The sequence below is a fragment of the Pseudophryne corroboree genome, chromosome 5 (assembly GCF_028390025.1).
Source record: "Pseudophryne corroboree isolate aPseCor3 chromosome 5, aPseCor3.hap2, whole genome shotgun sequence".
In the NCBI taxonomy this organism is placed as follows: Eukaryota; Metazoa; Chordata; class Amphibia; order Anura; family Myobatrachidae; genus Pseudophryne; species Pseudophryne corroboree.
The window spans coordinates 281,044,688-281,067,274 of record NC_086448.1 but is presented as its reverse complement, the minus strand read 5'-3'; the positions used below and the strand labels follow the sequence as shown (position 1 = coordinate 281,067,274).

The 22,587-nt window shown below is 47.7% G+C and overlaps 1 protein-coding gene across 1 annotated transcript in view; it reads right to left on the bottom strand.

Annotated features, from left to right (window-relative positions):
- The window catches only part of TOPBP1 (DNA topoisomerase II binding protein 1), a 238,014-nt gene that overhangs the window by 44,260 nt on the left and 171,167 nt on the right, over positions 1-22,587 (bottom strand). Inside the window, exons 19-20 of the mRNA XM_063922375.1 lie at positions 10,162-10,252; positions 9,301-9,493 (exon numbers count right to left, since the gene is read on the bottom strand). Of these exons, the coding sequence (XP_063778445.1) occupies positions 9,301-9,493; positions 10,162-10,252 (284 nt within the window). The remainder of the gene's footprint in view (positions 1-9,300; positions 9,494-10,161; positions 10,253-22,587) is intronic.

Here is a 22,587-nt window from a genome sequence, read left to right as displayed (position 1 = left end):
ACACTGGATTCAGTGTCCGTGTCTGTGTCGACCGACTAAGGTAAACGGGCGTTTTAAAACCCCTGACGGTGTTTTTGAGACGTCTGGACCGGTACTAATTGTTTGTCGGCCGTCTCATGTCGTCAACCGACCTTGCAGCGTGTTGACATTATCACGTAATTCCCTAAATAAGCCATCCATTCCGGTGTCGACTCCCTAGAGAGTGACATCACCATTACAGGCAATTGCTCCGCCTCCTCACCAACATCGTCCTCATACATGTCGACACACACGTACCGACACACAGCACACACACAGGGAATGCTCTGCTAGAGGACAGGACCCACTAGCCCTTTGGAGAGACAGAGGGAGAGTTTGCCAGCACACACCAAAACGCTATAATTATATAGGGACAACCTTATATAAGTGTTTTCCCTTATAGCATCTTTTTATATATTTCTAACGCCAAATTAGTGCCCCCCCTCTCTGTTTTAACCCTGTTTCTGTAGTGCAGTGCAGGGGAGAGCCTGGGAGCCTTCCCTCCAGCCTTTCTGTGAGGGAAAATGGCGCTGTGTGCTGAGGAGATAGGCCCCGCCCCTTTTTCGGCGGGCTCGTCTCCCGCTCTTCAACGGATTCTGGCAGGGGTTAAATATCTCCATATAGCCCCCGGAGGCTATATGTGAGGTATTTTTTGCCAAAAAATAGGTTTACATTGCCTCCCAGGGCGCCCCCCTCCCAGCGCCCTGCACCCTCAGTGACTGCCGTGTGAAGTGTGCTGAGAGCAATGGCGCACAGCTGCAGTGCTGTGCGCTACCTTAAGAAGACTGAGGAGTCTTCTGCCGCCGATTCTGGACCTTCTTCTCTTTTCAGCATCTGCAAGGGGGCCGGCGGCGAGGCTCCGGTGACCATCCAGGCTGTACCTGTGATCGTCCCTCTGGAGCTAATGTCCAGTAACCAAAGAAGCCAATCCATCCTGCACGCAGGTGAGTTCACTTCTTCTCCCCTAAGTCCCTCGTTGCAGTGATCCTGTTGCCAGCAGGACTCACTGTAAAATAAAAAAAGGTGATTTTTGTTACTTACCGTAAAATCTCTTTCTCTGATTCCATCTGGGGGACGCTGCGCCATTACTTGTGGGTTAGAGGTGTGTGGTTGTGGAGTTTGGCACAGAACTAATAAAACCTGACTCCTCCCCCCTCTAACCCCTCCCATCTCCTTCCTGCCTAGCCAGTACCTCAGTTAACGTTTAGCCAAGCCAAAGGAGATAGATCAAAGAAAATTAACTGGGTAAACCAGACAAACATCTGGGAGGGATCGCAGCGTCCCCCAGATGGAATCAGAGAAAGAGATTTTACGGTAAGTAACAAAAATCACCTTTTCTCTTTCATCCATCTGGGGGACGCTGCGCCATTACTTGTGGGATTTCCCAAAGCAAGCTAATAAGAGGAGGGAGACGGGGACGGCATAGCCGTCTTTAATATACGACGCCCAACAGCGGCAGTCTCCAAACCAAAAGTATGAAAACGGTGAAAGTATGTGTGAAGGTATGAACTGACGACCAGGTTGCCGCCCTGCACAGTTGCTCAACAGATGCACCACCGCGAACAGCTCCAAGAGGCTCCAACAGCTCTAGTGGAATGAGCCCTAATTGAGTCAGGAACCGAAACATTAGCAGACACGTAAGCCTGTCTTATGGCCGAAGTTATCCAATGGGCCACAGTATTTTTGGAGGCCGGCCAACCTCGTTTCGGAGCATCAATCAAAACCAGCAAGTTATCCGTACGCCGTAATGACTCGGTGCGAGACAAATAGACACGTAAAGCTCGAACCACATCCAGGAGAGCTAAATGAGAGTCCTCCCCAGGAGAAGATGTCGTAGTAAAGGCCGGAAGGACAATGTCCTGATTTAAATGGAATTTTGAAACAACCTTTGGAAGGAAAGAAGGCTTAGTCCGTAGAACCACCCGGTTCTCATGAAACACTAACAAGGGGGGTCTGCAAGAAAGAGCCGCCAACTCAGATACTCGTCTAGCTGAGGCAATAGCCAACAGAAAAAACAACTTTCTGTGTCAGATAACGGAGTTCAACCGATTCTAAAGGTTCAAATGGAGAGGTCTGAAGAGTCGTAAGGACCAAGTTTAAATCCCAGGGAGGAACCGGAGGGACAAAAGGTGGTTGAATCCGAAGTACTCCCTGCAGGAATGTTTGAACCTCTGGAATATTTTCTAGTTTCTTCTGAAAAAGAACCGATAAAGCTGAAACCTGACCTTTTAGTGAAGAAAGCTTTAGGCCCTTGTCGAGACCCTCCTGAAGGAAAGAGAGTAGGCGAGGTAGCCTAAACAAATGCGGAGTTAGTCTCCGTTTTTCGCACCATGCAATGTAAATACGCTATATCCTATGGTAAATGCCAGAGGTCACCGGTTTCCTTGCTCGAATCATCATCTGAACAACCGATCGAGAAAGACCTTTTGCCTTCAAAATCTTGGATTCAAGAGCCAAGCCGTCAAAGCCATCCGATGTAAATCTGGGTGGCGACAAGGTCCTTGAATAAGAAGATCTGGTCGCAGAGGTAGGCGAAAGGAGTCTCCGACGACCATACTGCGCAGTAGAGTGTACCACTGTCGACGCGGCCAATCTGGAGCCACTAGAATCACTGCGAGACCCTCTCGCCGAATGCGTTGAAGTAGACGCGGGATCAGTGGAATTGGCGGAAACACATATCCCAGTTGAAACTGCCATGGAGCAGTTAGAGCATCGATCAGGAATGCCTGTGGATCCTGAGTCCTTGCGCCGTAGTGAGGAAGTTCTGCGTTGAGGCGAGACGCCATCAGGTCTATGTCTGGCATTCCCCATCGGTCCACTAGAGAGAGGAACACCTCCTGATGAAGTTCCCATTCTCCCGGATGAATCGTGTGATGACTCAAAAAGTCTGCTTCCCTCCTGGAATGTGGATCGCGGAGATCACCGGAACCCAACGTTCCGCCCACGCGAGGATCTGAGCGACTTCTCTCATTGCGGACCAGCTGCGAGTTCCTCCCTGTTTGTTGATGTAAGCCACTGCGGTGGCATTGTCGGACTGCACACGAACTGGTTGACCCTGTACCATGGTTTGAATGTGAAGGAGTGCATACCGAATCGCCCTTAGTTCCAGAATGTTGATTTGCAATTTTTAACTCCTGATTGCTCCAGCGTCCCTGGAAGTGATGAGTCTGGAACACTGCCCCCCAACCACTGAGGTTTGCATCCGTGGTGACCATCATCCAAGACCAGATCCTGAAAGGTGTACCCTTTTTCAAATTCCGACTGTGAAGCCACCATTGAAGAGACTGACGAGTCTTTACCGACAAGCGGATCAACTGTAATTCGAGACGCGGTTCCGTCCGAGTCCAACAGTTGAGAATCTGAGTCTGGAGAGGTCGGGCATGAAATCTGGCATATGGAACTGCCTCGAAAGAGGATACCATCTTGCCCAACACCTGCATACATCTGAGGACCGACACTACTGGTAAGTGTAACAGGGTTCGGATTCTGGACTGTAGTCCCTGAATCTTGTCCGCCGGAAGAAACACCTTCTGGCTGTTGGTGTCGAATAGAAGTCCTAGAAAAATCATTTTCTGAGAAGGAAGTAGAGATGACTTTGGAAAGTTGATTATCCACCCGAACGACTGTAGCGTCTCCATCGTGAGATGCAGGTTCTGAGTGAGAATCTCCGCTGATGGTGCCTTGACCAACAGGTCGTCCAAATATGGAGTGATGTTGACCCCTTGACAACGGAGAACTGCGACTACATGACCTATGACCTTTGTAAAAACCCGGGGAGCCGTAGAGAGACCAAAGGGAAGAGCCTGAAACTGAAAGTGCTCCGGGCCCAATGCAAATCTCAGTAGAGATTGATGTCCTACCCAAATCGGGACATGTAAGTAAGCGTCTTTTATGTTCTTGAATTTTTGGGTTGAGGGATACGGGTTGAGAGCCTTCAGATTCAGAATGGTTTGAAACGAACCATCCGGCTTGTCTACGAGAAAAAGACCTGAGTAAAAACCCCGACCCCTCTGATGAGAGGGAACCGCAATGATTACTCCATTTTGTAAGAGGGTTGTTATTGCCTGAAGGAGAGCTTGACGTCTGGAGGGATCGTCTGGGAGAGGTGTTATAAATAGTCGGGTTGGGACTGTTTCTTCGAAATCCAACATATATCCTCTGGATATGACTCCCATTATCCACCGATCCGGTTTCGATAGGAGCCACACATCCTTGAACTGAAGTAACCGGGCCCCAACCTTCTTTGATCCCTCCAGGAGACCTGAGGCGTCATGGCTCAGGTTTGTCGGCAGGCTTACTGGCCGGCCTGCGAATAGCCTGGGATCCTCTTCCTCTGAAAGACCCCCGTCTTGGAAATCTGTAGGAAGCACGAAAGGATTGGAAACTACCTCTGCCCTGTGTACGAAAGGACCGAAACCTTGTAGGTTTTGGTTTGTGAGGTGCAGATGTAAGGAAAGGACTCTTTCCTCCAGTAGTGTCTGAAATAATCTTCTTTAACTCTGATCCAAAAAGAAACTCACCTTCAAAAGGCACTGCCGTCAAGGTTTGCTTTGAGTCAGAATCAGCATTCCAAACTCTAAGCCACAAGGAGCGTCTTGCGGATACTGTCAAGGCTGAAACCCGAGACTGTAGCGCAACCGAATCCAACCAGGCCTCACCCACATAAGTGAGGGCCTCCGAAATCTGCTCTGCTAATTGGATGGCTTCTGACGGATCGTCCGACTGCATTCCCGATACCACCTGTGCAAGCCATTCATCCACGGCCTTAAGTACCCAGGCACTCGCCAGTACTGGACGGAGGGAAACACCTGATAAAGAAAACATAGATTTTAGTAATGCTTCTATCTTCCTATCGGTAGTGTCTTTTAAGGTCACAGACTGTACCGACGGAATCACCGTAGCTTTTGCCAGATGTGAAATAGGAGCGTCTACCTTTGGGGCCGTCTCCCAAAATTTTGTATCTTCCTCCGTAAAGGGATATAGAAACTTTAACTTTTTAGGCGCCTGAAAACGAGAATCCGGCTTAAGCCAGGGTTCTTTTAAAATATCTGCAAAGTGAGAATAAGAAGGGAAGGCAGTAACCTGTCTCTTCTGTTGTTTGAAAAAAAGGGGGAAGGAGTCTCCTCCACCGCCGCGTCCTGAATATTAAGAGTCTGACGAATGGCTTCTATTAGCAATCTAACTTCCCAAGCCGAAACCTCATCCCATTCAGGATCTACCTCCCCCTCCTCCAAAGGAGATGACAGAGTGTCCGCCTCCTTACCTGGAAACGCTATAGCTGGTAACGGCTGCGATCGCTTAGTAGCAGTCGAACTGCTGGCCGCATTTACAAACTTATTTTAAGGACTGAGTTAAATCAGTGATACTCCTGCCCATATTCTGGGCCCACAAGGGCTCCACCTGAGTCCGAGCAGATTCAGTCTCTCTAGACTGACGCAAATCTGAAATTGCACCAGAACATGCTGTACATAGGGTACCCGCGTCAGTACTACCTTTTTCTAGCTTTGAGCCACACTGAGAGCAGGAAATTTTAAACCACTGAGGCCGTTTTTCCCTTTGAAGGTTTGTCCGGTTTACTAGTCATTTTCTCTATTCTGAATGTACTAAAGAAAGTAGCATACAATTGTGACTAGTGACCTTTCAATAGGAAATTTATAGCTTGAAGAGATCTCTGGGACTGTAACCCAGTATGCTGGCTCTCTTTGCTAAGTAATAAACAGCCTTAGCCCATTAGCTTGATTGTAATCTCCCCCTATGAATAGCCCCTCTATACTTGCGGTTTTGTAAATAAAGTCTCCCCCTGAGAGGCTCTCCTGTATGCACAGCGTCCCCCTCGGAAGATGGCGTCAGGCAAAGTGACGCGCGCGCGGGCAGAGCAGGGCGGGAAGCCGTCCCTGCACTCCTGTTACTACGCGATCAACCGGAAGTTCGGGCTGCCGCGCGTTGCTAAGTATAGCGACTTACGCGGCGGCTTCTCCGGGATCCCCGTCCGTCCCCACAGCCCCTCAGACACTACTGCGGGTGTAGGGATACAGGTCTCCGGCATAGCTCCCGCTGGTGGGCTTGCCGCCGGGGGAGAGGGGGTCGGGGGGGGGGGGGGGGGGGGGGGGGGAGGGAGGGTGTGAAATATTAATAATCAATAAAATAAATCAAATAAAAAAAAATATTAAATAATAATAATAATAATAATAATAATAATAAGAAAATAATAATAAAAGCAGTTAGGGACAGCCCAATACTGTCAGTGACAGATTGTGGCTGTCCAGTACCTTTTTGATCTGTCGCTTTAGTGAATAAAAAAGGCCCCAGTGACCAAGGTATGGTGGCCCTTTCTGACAGCATCCTTGTTCCATTTATACCTGTCACCTGTAGACAGGGACTAGGTATAGAAAAATAAGAAAGGGAAAAAAAAAAAAAAAAATCTAAGGAGAAAGAAAAACTGTGTCTGTACTCCACAGGCACAAAACTAAAACTGAGGTACTGGCTAGGCAGGAAGGAGATGGGAGGGGTTAGAGGGGGGAGGAGTCAGGTTTTATTAGTTCTGTGCCAAACTCCACAACCACACACCTCTAACCCACAAGTAATGGCGCAGCGTCCCCCAGATGGATGAAAGAGAAACCTAAGCTAAACTTTTCTAAGCAGCTCTTTAGGAGAGCCACCTAGATTGCACCCTTCTCGGCCGGGCACAAAAATCTAACTGAGGCTTGGAGGAGGGTCATAGGGGGAGGAGCCAGTGCACACCACCTGATCCTAAAGCTTTACTTTTTGTGCCCTGTCTCCTGCGGAGCCGCTATTCCCCATGGTCCTTTCAGGAACCCCAGCATCCACTAGGACGATAGAGAAATTGTGGTTAAAATGGAGACAGAACCGTTCTAATGCTTTGCTTGCCAGTGTGGGTACTGTGTAGAGTGTACGGAGACACAGTTGTGTACTGAGTCTGGAGACGCAATCCGCCCTGGTTAGAAGCCATGCGTCTCCGTACCCTCATGCCGCCATTATGGCCGGCGACCCGCTAACCAGGACGCCAGCTTAGTACTCACCACTCTTCTTTCTTCTGGCTCTGTTAGGGGTGGCGGCATGCTGCGGGAATGTATGCTCACCGTGGTGGGGCTTGCAAATAGTTCCCTCAGGAGCTAGTGTCCTGTCAGCGGGGAACGGGACCATTAACCCTTTGGGAGGTTGGGCCGTTCCCCCCCTAAGTCCCACGAAGCAGGCAGGCTGGTGCCATCCAGACCTGCCTGAAAAGAACAAACAGAAAAATAAATGCAGAAAACTCTTCAGGAGCTTCCATAAGCATGACTGGCTCCTCAGGGCACATTTTCTAAACTGAATCTGGTAGGAGGGACATAGAGGGAGAAGCCAGTTCACACTATCAAATACCTAAAGTGCCCATGGACCCGTCTATACCCCACGGTACTAAACTGATCCCCAGTATCCTCTAGGATGTAAGAGAAAATACATATGTACATGCATCTCAATCTACAGTGAACTGTACACATTATTCTAAGCAATACAGTTACAGCACTGTATGTGCCTCTGAAAAGATTCAAATGGTTGACTATCCCAAACATACAACCTAATACATGCTGGCATGTTGTCCAAACGCTTTAAGCAATGTCATATTACCTCTATTTCCGTAACAAGAACAGGTTGGATATACAAACATCAATCCATATGAACCAGTGTAGGATGACAGACAAGAAAAAGTTTCCTTTGGACAGACCTTTTCAAGCCATATAGTGCCAAATAAGTTTTAGGAGTAAAATACATAGTGTAATCTTGTCTAAGCCCTGTTTCTAATATGTATATTACTAGTAGTCAAACAACCATATTCTTTAGTACTGTACAAACTAAAGACAAAACAACCAACTAACTGGTAGATTTGTTTTACTTTTTGTAAAAGATTGCCCCCATCCTACCAACTGGCAGAAAAGAAATATTTACAAAACCAATACTCCGCAGCAGTTTCTGTACACGGTGAGATTTTTTCTTTCGATGTTGACTATATAGTCAAAATCGCAAGAAAAGTTAGTGTAAATCGCAAGGTGTTATGCCACTTGCGATCCCGCCAGGTCAGTATCGCAAGAAAAGATATAGACTGTGCAGGCAGTTCAATCCTTGCTAGATCAGTGTACTATCTAGTTCATCTCACATGTCAATGACATCTCACATAAGCCAAAATCGTTAACACACATAGTCCATATCTCAAGAAAAGTTAGTCAAAATCGGTGGTGCTGGGCTCAGGGGAGTTCAGGGAAAATCGCAAAGTGAAAATCGGGCATAGCAAGGATCTCACCGTGTGTACACACCATAAAGTCATCCCACAGAAAATTGTGAGTGATTAGAATAATTAACACTAATGTTGGCTTAATGGCCATGGCAAAGTGACTACACCCATTTGTGTATTGATGCCTCCGCATTGTCCATGTGAGAAATTGAAGCCACATGAACATCATCAACGTAAATTTGGCAATTTAGATGTATAGTGTCACTGTTACTATCCTAACAGCTTACACACATTGGCATTGGGGGTCATTCCGAGTTGTTCGCTCGCAAGCTGCTTTTAGCAGCTTTGCACACGCTAAGCCGCCGCCTACTGGGAGTGAATCTTAGCTTATCAAAATTGCGAACGAAAGATTCGCAATATTGCGAAAAGACATCTCTGTGCAGTTTCTGAGTAACTCGAGACTTACTCAGCATCTGCGATCAGTTCAGTGCTTGTCGTTCCTGGTTTGACGTCACAAACACACCCAGCGTTCGCCCAGACACTCCTCCGTTTCTCCAGCCACTCCCGCGTTTTTCCCAGAAACGGTAGCGTTTTTTCTAGTGATGAGCGGATTCGGTTTTACTCGGTTCTCAAAACGGCATCTTATTGGCTCACGGATGTCACGTGTTTTGGATAGCCAATAAGATGCCGTTTTGAGAACCGAGTAAAACCGAGTAAAACCGAACCTCGCTCATCACTAGTTTTTTTCACACACACCCATAAAACGGCCAGTTTCCGCCCAGAAACACCCACTTCCTGTCAATCACATTACGATCACCAGAACGAAGAAAAAAACGTGAGTAAAATTCCTAACTGCATAGCAAATTTACTTGGCGCAGTCGCAGTGCGGACATTGCGCATGCGCACTAAGCGGAAAATCTCTGCGATGCGAAGAAATTTACCGAGCGAACTCGGAATGACCCCCATTATTCATACTGCATATTTAATAGACTGAAAATCATACTGAAGAAACTGTGAAGAGTAGTTATTTGTGCATCCCTGATTAATATAAATACCTTCGTGCTTCTAATACCCTGATCCTTCCATTACGTGTAGAGCGAGCACCATCCGGAGTGCAAGGTGAGCTGTCATATCCTGCTCTGCCCAGTGATGCCCTTTGTCCTTGTGCCTTCACCATGGATGTTGCAGACATCAATTCTTGAAGTTGTCGCTGGAAATTCTCTCTCATCTCTAATGTCTGTGTAAGAGCTGGCCACATATGAAAAATATAAATCATCACTATTACAACAATACACTTCTGAATACTCAAAGGAAGACAAGTGTGCACAAGGCAGCAAGGTGTGTGGGATTGCATCTGAAGCAAATTAAGAAAGTTAAAAATTTTCCAATGTTTTGGATGGAAAAGAATGAATTCTTAAGTGACTTTAAAAAGCAGGACTGCAATGCCTCGCTCCACTGTTAACACTCTACTACCCAGTACAGACAAACATAACTAGGCAAATAAAAGACAAAAACAATGAGCCCAAGTGACCTCAGCTCAGGGGGTACAGGATAAGTGACGTGCTGAGATTCTAGATAGACTTGTACCCCCTCCTACAGGTGATGCCATGAAGACATAACTGTTGTGTAAGCTAAAGTTCGGACTTGTGTGAATTCCAAGTGGGTGTTGTGGAGAACAGAGAAGCCAATGCGCAAGAGCAGTATAGGAAGTGTAAGATAATAGTACAAGACTGCTGACCTGTACTGCAGGTCAAGTGGGCATAAGCATTAACTATGGGCAGTTATAGTTAGGCTGGGGGAGGGGTGGGATAAGGGGTAAAAGGTAAGGAGAAAATACTAACCGGGATTTGTCAGGATCTGACTGGCAGGATTTCATACCCAACCCAACTGCGAAACTAAAAAGGTCAATTTATTACCTCCTTTAACTTCCCTTGCAGCTTCTCCAACATCAGTTGCTCTAACTGGTGAGAGTTCAACTTGGTCATCTTCATCTTGCAGTTCATTATTCTAAATGCAAAACTGAGTGTACAGTCTTTGAAGAATTCAACTTTTATTCAAGATAGAAATGAATGAAAAGCAAAGATGATCTACAAACTGTGGCTAACCTCACAAAGACTAAGGGCAGTTTCTAGCAAACACACTGCCATTTTGTTAGTGTTTTAATTTTATATGGTTTTCTTTCATTAAAAGAAACATAATTTTTGGAAAGAATTTTTAAAATAGTGTCATTTTATTTATTCTTTTTTGAGCTTATAAGCATATTCCCCAGGTTGAATCGGGCGCCATAACTGAGAAAAGGCCTTGGGGGACACTAAAAATATAAAAAAATGTTATATAAAAAATGCTTATAATACTGGTTTGTTGTTAGAACTGTACAGAACTTCTAAGCTTCTACTATAGATAAAACTGGTAAACTTTGCTTGTACACTGAGTGCTACCATGGGTCTTTCTCCTTCATCCACTAGGGGACACTGGAGAGCCGTCACAATGGGGGGATATAGTAGGCAGTAACTGGGAGCTGGCACTTTAAAACTCTAACACTGTGGCTAGCTCCTGCCCTACTATGTCCCCCCTCCAAGCCAGTCTTTATTTTGTGCCCAAGGGAGCTGGACACTCTTGATTGCTCCTGAAGATTTTTTTTTTCTTCACAGACTGGCAGCTCTGCCTCTGACAGTCTGCACCGCGGGAGCTGCCGGCGGGGTCCCATCACAGCTGCGTGAGGCTTGGGATGGATCCCCGGCTGAAGGAGACACTGGCTCTCTGTACCTTGTTGAAGAAGATCTCTTCTCAATGGCAGAGGCCAAGTGTCTTCGATGGACATGTCCAGAAGATCCGCGTACCATGCCCTCCGAGGCCAATCCGGGCAATCAGAATTGCCTGTACTCCCCGATTCCTGATTCGCTTGAGTACCCTTGGGAACAATGGAATCGGAGGAAATAGGTAGACCAGCCGGTAAGGCCAAGGCGACGTCAGTGCATCCACTGCCCTCACCTGAGGGTCCCTGGTTCATGAGCAATACTAATGAAGCTGCTTGTTGAGTCGAGAAGCCATGTCTATTTGTGGGAAGCCCCACCGGTCGATGATCTGCTGAAACACCAGATGGTGAAGCCCGCACTCTCCCAGGTGGAGATTGTGACGACTCAGGAAGTCCGCTTCCCAGTTGTCTACTCCCGGAATGAAGATTGCGGACAGTGCTCTTGCATTTCTTTCTGCCCAGAAGAGTATCTTTGACACCTCTCACATGCAGGCCCTGCTTTTTGTTCCTCCTTGTCGATTGATGTACGCTACTGCTGTAGCATTGTCTGACTGTACTTGGATCGTGTGATCCCTGAGCAGAGGAGAGGCCTGAATAAGAGCATTGTAGATCACCCGAAGTTCTAGAATGTTGATTGGAAGGAGGTCTTCGTGGGCTGACCACCTGCCCTGGAACTGCACCCCCTGGGTGACAGGTCCCCATCCTCTCAGACTCGCATCTGTCGTGAGGAGGATCCAATCCTGAATCCCAAAACTTCGGCCTTCCAGTAGGTTGGAAGACTGAAGCCACCACATGTGGAAAATCCTGGCCTGAGGTGACACCCGTATTAACCGATGCATCTGAAGATGTGATCCGGACCACTTGCTCAGGAGATCCAACTGAAATGTTATGGCATGGAACCTTCCATACTGGATCGCCTCGTACGAGGCAACCATTGTCCCCAACAATCTTATGCAAAGATGGATATTCGAGTAGGCCAGAGAACCATGTGAGAAGACAGAAGTGTTCTCACTTTGTCATCCGGGAGGAACAATCTCTGAGCTACAGTATCCAGTATCATGCCCAGAAACAAGAGCTGTTGAGATGGCTCCAGATGGGACTTCTTGTAAATTGAGAATCCACCCGTGGTGAGACAGAAGTTGGATAGTGCGATCTATGTGGAGCAGTAGAAGGACAATGTTGACCCCCTGGACTCTGAACTGAAACATAATTTCAGCGATCACCTTCGTGAACACCCTCGGAGCTGTAGACAGGCCGAAGGGTAACGCCTGAAACTGGTAATGATCACTCAGTAGGGCGAACCGCAGATAGGCCAGATGAGGAGGCCAAATTGGAATATGGAGGTAAGAGTCCTTGATATCCAGGGACACTAGGAATTCTTGGTGTTCCAGGCCTGCGATAACCGCTCTTAAAGATTCCATCTTGAATTTGAAAACCTTCAGGAAAGGATTCAAGGACTTCAGATTCAAAATGGGTCTCACAGACCAGTCTGGTTTTGGCACTATGAACAGACTGGAGTAGTAACCTTGTCCATGCTGTAGCAGGGGTACTGGAACAATAACCTGGGACTGGACCAACTTGTCGATGGCCAGTAGTAGGTTAACACGCATATTTTCCAAAGCTGGTAAGCTTGATTTGAAAAATCGTTGGGGAGGAGCAACCTCAAACTCCAGCTTGTAACCCTGAGAGATAAGGTCCCTTACCCAGGCATCTTGGCAGGAACCGTCCCAGAGGTGGCTGTAGTGACGTACCGAGCTCCCACCTCGAGATCCCCTCGTGGTGGGTGGGCACCATTATGCCGAAGTCTTTGTGGAAGCTGAACTGGTGCTCTGTTCTTGAGAACCGGCAACAGCTGGTTTCTTAGGCTTATCTCTGGAGCCTCTAGCTGCGTTGGAGGCACCCCTGGCTCTAGATCAAAATCTGGAGGACCGAAAGGACTTAGTAGACGGTCCCGGGAAGGCACGCCTAGCAGGCAGAGCCCCTAAAGGGAGAAACGTGAATTTTCCAGCAGTAGCTTTGGAGATCCATGCGTCCAACTCACCTCTGAAGAGCCATTCCCCTGTGAAGGGAAGAGATTGCACATTACGTTTGGAGTCAGCGTCTGCAATCCACTGATGCAACCATATGGCTCTGCGTGGAGACACAGCCATAGCAGTGGTCTTAGCAACCAGCAATGACCAGTCTTTGAGCTACACCTGCAGCAGTGAAGATAGATTTCAGAGTGGTCTCAATTTTCCTATCCCCTGGGTCCTTTACCGTAAAGGAGCCCGGAGCTGGAAACACTGCCTTTTTAGAGAGACGAGAGACAGACGTCTACTGCTGGAGATTCTTCAAAGGGGCAAAGGGGAAGGTATGCAAAATCCTTTGGACACCTGATATTTTTTATCTGGATTTTTCCAGGCTAATTTAAATAAATCATCCAATTCCTTGAAATCAGGAAATGTGACTGTCAGTTTGTCTTGTGGGAGGAAAAACGAATGCTGATTAGTAGCGGCCTCCAGGGAGAGCTGTAACACATCCGTATAGCCAATATGAGGGGTTCAATACCCTGTGTAGGGGTGGACTCCCCACTGGGATCCACATCATCATCAGTATCTGATAGGATGGCAGGAAAAGCACATTTTTGTGCACCTGTAGTAGACATGGGGGGGATGGGGAACATCAGCCTTGGCAGCTAGGTTAGCTACTGCTTGTTGCAGTTCTTGTGTTTTATTGCCATTGGCAGTGAGTTGAGATGACATATCAGACATCATAGTTTTGATAACCCCCAACCAGGAAGGCTCTTGACTCTCCCCCACACTATCATCAGCATTTTGTGATGATGACTACACTGCTCACATGATATGGATATAGATTCAAGGAAGGGGGAAAGGGTGTAATCCTCTGCACTGGACTTATATCAGATTGATAACACTTATAATAAACTAACAAAATTCCCCAATTTTCATATTATGAGTCAATTCATGATGTTATGTGGGGGTGCCGCCATAGACAATAAATTGGAAGAGAAGTACTGAGAAGAAAAGGATTGTCTCTGTTGGCGCACTTACGAGAAGAAGATGAAATAAGAATTTACTCACCGGTAATTCTATTTCTCGTAGTCCGTAGTGGATGCTGGGAACTCCGTAAGGACCATGGGGAATAGCGGGCTCCGAAGGAGACTGGGCACTCTAAGAAAGAATTAGGACTACCTGGTGTGCACCGGCTCCTCCCTCTATGCCCCTCCTCCAGACCTCGGTTAGGGAAACTGTGCCCGGAAGAGCTGACACAATAAGGAAGGGATTTGGAATCCCGGGTAAGACTCATACCAGCCACACCAATCACACCGTACAACTCGTGATACTATATCCAGTTAACAGTATGAACAACAACTGAGCCTCACGAACAGATGGCTCATAACAATAACCCTTTAGTTAGGCAATAACTATATACAAGTATTGCAGACAATCCGCACTTGGGATGGGCGCCCAGCATCCACTACGGACTACGAGAAATAGAATTACCGGTGAGTCAATTCTTATTTTCTCTGACGTCCTAGTGGATGCTGGGAGCTCCGTAAGGACCATGGGGATTATACCAAAGCTCCCAAACGGGCGGGAGAGTGCGGATGACTCTACAGCACCGAATGAGCAAACTCAAGGTCCTCCTCAGCCAGGGTATCAAACTTGTAGAATTTTGCAAATGTGTTTGAACCCGACCAAGTAGCAGCTCGGCCAAGTTGTAAAGCCAAGACCCCTCGGGCAGCCGCCCAAGAAGAGCCCACTTTCCTCGTGGAATGGGCCTTTACAGATTTAGGATGTGGCAGTCCAGCCGCAGAATGTGCAAGTTGAATCGTGCTACAGATCCAGCGAGCAATAGTCTGCTTAGAAGCAGGAGCACCCAGCTTGTTGGGTGCATACAGGATAAATAGCGAGTCAGTTTTCCCGACTCCAGCCGTCCTGGAAACATATTTTCAGGGCCCTGACTACGTCCAGTAACTTGGAATCCTCCAAGTCCCGAGTAGCCGCAGGCACCACAATAGGTTGGTTCACATGAAAAGCTGAAACCACCTTAGGAAGGAATTGGGAACGAGTCCTCAATTCCGCCCTATCCATATGAAAAATCAGATAAGGGCTTTTACAAGACAAAGCCGCCAATTCTGATACACGCCTGGCCGACGCCAAGGCCAACAGCATGACCACTTTCCACGTGAGGTATTTTAGCTCCACGGTTTTAAGTGGCTCAAACCAATACGACTTTAGGAAATACAACACCACGTTGAGATCCCACGGTGCCACTGGAGGCACAAAAGGGGGCTGAATATGCAGCACTCCTTTAACAAGTCTGAACTTCAGGCAGTGAAGCCAGTTCTTTTTGGAAGAAAATCGACAGAGCCGAGATCTGGACCTTAATGGAACCCAATTTTAGGCCCATAGTCACTCCTGACTGTAGAAAGTGCAGAAATCGACCGAGATGAAATTCCTCCGTTGGGGCCTTCCTGGCCTCACACCAAGCAACATATTTTCGCCATATGCGGTGATAATGTCTTACGGTCACATCTTTCCTAGCTTTAATCAGCGTAGGAATGACTTCCTCCGGAATGCCCTTTTCTTTTAGGATCCGGTGTTCAACCGCCATGCCGTCAAACGCAGCCGCGGTAAGTCTTGGAACAGACAGGGCCCCTGCTGCAGCAGGTCCTGTCTGAGCGGCAGAGGCCATGGGTCCTCTGAGATCATTTCTTGAAGTTCTGGGTACCAAGCTCTTCTTGGCCAATCCGGAACCACAAGTATAGTTCTTACTCCTCTCCTTCTTATTATTCTCAGTACCTTGGGTATGAGAGGCAGAGGAGGGAACACATAAACCGACTGGTACACCCACGGTGTCACTAGAGCGTCCACAGCTATCGCCTGAGGGTCCCTTGACCTGGCGCAATATCTTTTTAGCTTTTTGTTGAGGCGGGACGCCATCATGTCCACCTGTGGCCTTCCCCAACGGTGTACAATCATTTGGAAGACATCTGGATGAAGTCCCCACTCTCCGGGTGGAGGTCGTGCCTGCTGAGGAAGTCTGCTTCCCAGTTGTCCACTCCGGGAATGAACACTGCTGACAGTGCTAACGCATGATTTTCCGCCCATCGGAGAATCCTTGTGGCTTCTGCCATCGCCATCCTGCTTCTTGTGCCGCCCTGACGGTTTACATGGGCGACCGCCGTGATGTGGTCTGACTGGATCAGCACCGGCTGGTGTTGAAGCAGGGGTCTTGCCTGACTTAGGGCATTGTAAATGGCCCTTAGTTCCAGAATATTTATGTGTAGGGAAGTCTCCTGACTCGTCCATAGTCCTTGGAAGTTTCTTCCCTGTGTGGCTGCCCCCCAACCTCGAAGGCTGGCATCCGTGGTCACCAGGACCCAAGTCCTGTATGCCGAATCTGCGGCCCTCTAGAAGATGAGCACTCTGCAGCCACCACAACAGCGACACCCTGGTCCTTGGAGACAGGGTTATCAGCCGATGCATCTGGAGATGCGATCCGGACCACTTGTCCAACAGATCCCACTGAAAGATCCTTGCATGGAACCTTCCGAATGGAATTGCTTCGTAAGAAGCTACCATCTTTCCCAGGACTCGCGTGCAGTGGTGCACCGACACCTGTTTTGGTTTTAGGAGGTCTCTGACTAGAGATGACAATTCCTTGGCCTTCTCCTCCGGGAGAAACACCTTTTTCTGTTCTGTGTCCAGAACCATCCCCAGGAACAGTAGACGCGTTGTAGGAACCAGCTGCGACTTTGGAATATTCAGGATCCAGCCGTGCTGTTGTAGCACTTCCCGAGCTAGTGCTACTCCGATCAACAACTGTTCCCTGGACCTCGCCTTTATAAGGAGATCGTCCAAGTACGGGATAATTATAACTCCCTTTTTTCGAAGGAGTATCATCATTTCGGCCTTTACCTTGGTAAATACCCTCGGTGCCGTGGACAAACCAAACGGCAACGTCTAGAATTGGTAATGACAGTCCTGTACCACAAATCTGAGGTACACCTGGTGAGGAGGGTAAATGGGGACATGCAGGTAAGCATCCTTGATGTCCAGTGATACCATGTAATCCCCTTCGTCCAGGCTTGCAATAACCGCCCTGAGCGATTCCATTTTGAACTTGAACCTTCTTATATAAGTGTTCAAGGATTCCAAATTTAAAATGGGTCTCACCAAACCGTCCGGTTTCGGTACCACAAACATTGTGGAATAGTAACCCCGTCCCTGTTGAAGGAGGGGTACTTTAGTTATCACCTGCTGGGAGTACAGCTTGTGAATCGCCTCCAGCACCACCTCCCTGTCTGGCGGAGTAGTTGGCAAGGCTGATTTGAGGAAACGGCGAGGGGGAGATGTCTCGAATTCCAGCTGAGCGAACCCACTGGTCGCTGAAGTTCCGGAGACGGGCCCCCACCGCACCTGGCTCCACCTGTGGAGCCCCAGCGTCATGCGGTGGACTTAGAGGAAGCGGGAGAGGACTTTTGTTCATGGGAACTTGCTGTTTGGTGCAGCTTTTTCCCCCTACCTCTGCCTCTGGTAAGAAAGGATGCGCCTTTAACCCGCTTGCCTTTCTGGGGCCGAAAGGACTGTACCTGATAATACGGTGCTTTATTTGGCTGTGAGGGAACATGGGGTAAAAATGTCGACTTCCCAGCCGTCGCTGTGGAAACGAGGTCCGAGAGACCATCCCCAAACAATTCCTCACCCTTGTAAGGCAAAACCTCCATGTGCCTTTTAGAATCCGCATCACCTGTCCACTGCCGAGTCCATAATACTCTCCTGGCAGAAATGGACATTGCATTTATTCTAGATGCCAGTTGGCAAATATCCCTCTGTGCATCTCTCATGTATAAGACTACGTCTTTAATATGCTCTACAGTTAGCAATATAGTGTCCCTGTCAAGGGTATCAATGTTATCAGACAGGGAATCTGACCACGCAGCTGCAGCATTGCACATCCATGCTGAAGCAATAGCCGGTCTCAGTATAATACCTGAGTGTGTATATACAGACTTCAGGATAGCCTCCTGCTTTCTATCTGCAGGCTCCTTTAGGGCGGCCGTATCCGGAGACGGTAGTGCCACCTTCTTTGACAAGCGTGTGAGCGCTTTATCCACCCTAGGGGATGTCTCCCAACGTATCCTATCCTCTGGCGGGAAAGGGTACGCCCTTAGTAACTTTTTGGAAATTACCAGTTTCTTATCGGGGGAAACCCACACTTCATCACACACTTCATTTAATTCTTCAGAAGGGGGAAAAACCACAGGTTGCTTTTTTTCCCCAAACATAATACCCTTTTTTGTGGTACCAGGGTTAATGTGAGAAATGTGCAACACATTTTTCATTGCCGTAATCATGTAACGGATGGCCCTATTGGAATGTACACTAGTCTCATCGTCGTCGACACTGGAGTCAGTATCCGTGTCGACATCTGTGTCTGCCATCTGAGGTAGCGGGCGTTTTTGAGCCCCTGATGGCTTTTGAGACGCCTGGGCAGGCACGGACTGAGAAGCCGGCTGTCCCACATCTGCTATGTCATCAAACCTCTTATGTAAGGAGTTGACACTGTCACGTAATTCCTTCCACATATCCATCCACTCAGGTGTCGACCCCGCAGGGGGTGACATCACATTTATCGGCACCTGCTCCGCCTCCACATAAGCCTCCTCATCAAACATGTCGACACAGCCGTACCGACACACCGCACACACACAGGGAATGCTCTGACTGAGGACAGGACCCCACAAAGTCCTTTGGGGAGACAGAGAGAGAGAGTATGCCAGCACACACCACAGCGCTATAAATCACAGGGATGTACACTATAATGAGTGATTTTACCCAATAGCAGCTATATATATAGTATTTACGCCTAAATTTAGTGCCCCCCCCTCTCATTTTTACCCTATTGAGCCTGGAAACTGCAGGGGAGAGCCTGGGGAGCGTCCTTCCAGCGGAGCTGTGAGAGGAAATGGCGCCAGTGTGCTGAGGGAGAAAGCCACCGCCCCCTTCACGGCGGGCTTCTCCCGCTTTTTTTATGGATATATGGCAGGGGATTTTACACATATATAGTCTTAATGACTATATTATGTGTATTTTTGCCAATATAAGGTAATCTTATTGCAGCCCAGGGCGCCCCCCCCCAGCGCCCTGCACTCATCAGTGACCGGAGTGTGAGGTGTGCATGGGGAGCAATGGCGCACAGCTGCAGTGCTGTGCGCTACCTTAATGAAGACCGGAGTCTTCAGCCGCCGATTTCCTGGACGTTCTTCTTGCTTCTGGCTCTGCAAGGGGGACGGCGGCGCGGCTTCGGGACCGGACGACCGAGGCTGGGCCTGTGTTCGATCCCTCTGGAGCTAATGGTGTCCAGTAGCCTAGAAGCCCAAGCTAGCTGCAAGCAGGTAGGTTCGCTTCTCTCCCCTAAGTCCCTCGTAGCAGTGAGTCTGTTGCCAGCAGATCTCACTGAAAATAAAAAACCTAAATATACTTTCTTTTCTAGAAGCTCAGGAGAGCCCCTAGTGTGCATCCAGCTCGAGCCGGGCACAGATTCTAACGGAGGTCTGGAGGAGGGGCATAGAGGGAGGAGCCAGTGCACACCAGGTAGTCCTAATTCTTTCTTAGAGTGCCCAGTCTCCTTCGGAGCCCGCTATTCCCCATGGTCCTTACGGAGTTCCCAGCATCCACTAGGACGTCAGAGAAATATATTTAAAATGTAACTGTTAATTTCATATGATTAAAATGCCTGAGAACGTAAAAAATCATGAGACAACAATCACAAACAATACATGAAATAAAATAAAATATGATGAAATATTATCAAATCCTCCTATGTGTCTTTATTATATTTATTTGGTTTGTAATTTTTAGGTGTGTGCCGCAATGGCTTAAAGATAACCGCAGATTGACTACTCAAATCAAACCCTTATTAACTGGGATACCTTTATTAATTCAAATCATGAACGGGTATAATATTATATCCAATAATCATTAAAAATTTGCGGTTGAGTCTTTATTCCGTGTTCATAATTTTGCACATGTACATGGAACCGAACTACATTTATTCGGCACACAGTGTTGATGAACAGTTATTACCGCATATAATTTAACAATTATAGCTCATTGGTGACTCTTCTGTTTCTATCTCGAGGGTTACTGCAACCTATGGTTATTATAACGCAATCCTAATGAATTGCAACTATTAGCACTGAAGCTGCAGATTGCTCGTCTACCCTCTGTTGTTCTAACCACTGCAATAGTTGCAACTGGAGCTGCAGGGTTCTATATCCTTTATTGAAGATGAACTGCTATGTCCATATCTTGCATAATGTATCCTGCGGGAGATGATAGCATTCACTTTTAAAGGATGCACCTCCACCCCATGAGCCTCTGTTAACCAATCATGTGTACACTCCTCTGTTTATTTATTGTACAGACTGTCCTGCAGAGGGCATATGCATGTCAGAAATACAGCTATATCACAAATTTTGGTTGAATAAATATAAGCTGTCTGCAGTGTGCGTTTATTCCACAAAATATCCACAGCCTGAGTATTATGCTGGTTTGATACAACAAAATGGCTCATATGTATCTCTCTCATGTAACTGTTCTATTACTGTCTTGAAAATTGCAACAATCCATAACTTTTATGGTGTTGTTATAAACATTGCAACAGTTACAACTGGAGCTGCAGGTTTCTATTTCCTTTATTAAAAATGACAGGACAAATTAAGATTTAAATCTTTGACTCCCGTTGCTAACCACTTCCTGCACCAACACAATGGGACTCCAAAGGGTCTTCAGGCATTTGGTTTGAAACATTTTGGCGTAGGCATTCGGGGGGGTGATATTGATGGAGACCTCCTCAGGTTTGAGAGCAAGATGATATTCTTGATGGGAAGCCAATATCCCAAAGGGCTGAACGAGAACAACAGCTATTTACCTTTTTTATAATCACAAAGGAGAATACCAACCATCTTATGATTAGATCTTTGCTATGTTGTTAACAATCCGGTGTTATGTTGGTACCATTTGGTGAAATTACTACATACAGTAGTAATATCATAATTTTTTCTGTGCTCATAACCATGAGAGATCTCAGATATTTAGTAATAATTAAAAAAAATTGTGTCGAGACGCCATCAGATCCACGTCTGGAAGGCCCCACTTTTCCACGAGGAGTTGAAACACTTCTGGATGGAGGCCCCACTCGCCGGCATGCATGTCCTGACGACTGAGAAAGTCCGCTTCCCAATTCAGGACTCCCGGAATGAATATTGCCGGTATGGCCGGTAGATGGCGTTCTGCCCAACGTAGAATCCGTGAGCCTTCCTTCATTGCCAAATGGTTTCGAGTGCCACCTTGATGATTTATGTAAGCCACTGTGGTGGCGTTGTCCGACTGTACTTGAACAGGACGGTTCTGAATTAAATGCTGGGCCAGGTTCAACGCATTGAAGACCGCCCACAATTCCAGAATGTTGATCGAGAGGAGAGATTCCTCCTTGGTCCACCGACCCTGAAGGGAGTGTTGCTCCAGCACCGCGCCCCAACCTCTTAGACTGGCATCTGTCGTCAACAGGACCCAGTTGGATATCCAGAAGGGACGACCCCTGCACAATTGTTGGTCCCGGAGCCACCAGTGTAGCGACAGACTGACCTCCGGAGTCAAGAAGATCATTTGAGATCTGATCCGGTGAGGCAGGCCGTCCCACTTGGCTAGAATCAGCCTCTGTAGGGGGCGAGAATGGAATTGAGCATACTCCACCATGTCGAATGCTGATACCATTAGGCCCAGCACCTGCATTGCCGAATGTATCGACACTTGCGGACGAGAAAGGAAGCAACGAATCCTGTCCTGAATCTTCAGGACTTTCTCCTGAGACAAGAACAACCTCTGGTTGTGAGTGTCCAACAATGCTCCCAGGTGCACCATGCTCTGGACAGGGACCAGGGAGGATTTCTTCCAGTTGATGAGCCACCCGTGGGCTTGTAGAAACCGGACCGTCATATCCAGATGACGCAGGAGAAGATCTGGGGAATTTGCCAGGATTAACAAGTCGTCCAGATAGGGCAGTATCCCGACCCCTTGACGGCGGAGTACCACCGTCATCACCGCCATAACTTTGGTGAAGACTCGCGGAGCCGTTGTTAAACCAAAAGGTAATGCCCGAAACTGGTAATGTAGGTTGCCAAAAGCGAACCTCAGGTATTGCTGATGTGACACTGCTATAGGAATATGCAGGTAAGCATCCTGTATGTCCAGGGAGACCATGTAGTCCCCAGGTTCCAAGGCCAGAACTATAGAGCGAAGTGTTTCCATACAGAACTTGGAAATCTTCAAACCTGTTCAATGCCTTGAGGTTGAGAATGGGCAGAGAGGACCCATTCGGTTTCGGGACTAGAAACAGCAGAGAATAGTACCCTCGGCCCCTCTGAGTAAGAGGCACCTGTACTACAACTCATGTATCCAGGAGGGTCTGTACCACAGAGTGTAGAGTTTTTGCCTTTGTTTGGTCCAAAGGGACGTCTGTCTGGCAAAATCGATGAGGGGGTCGGTATTTGAAGGCTATGGCGTAACCTCGAGTG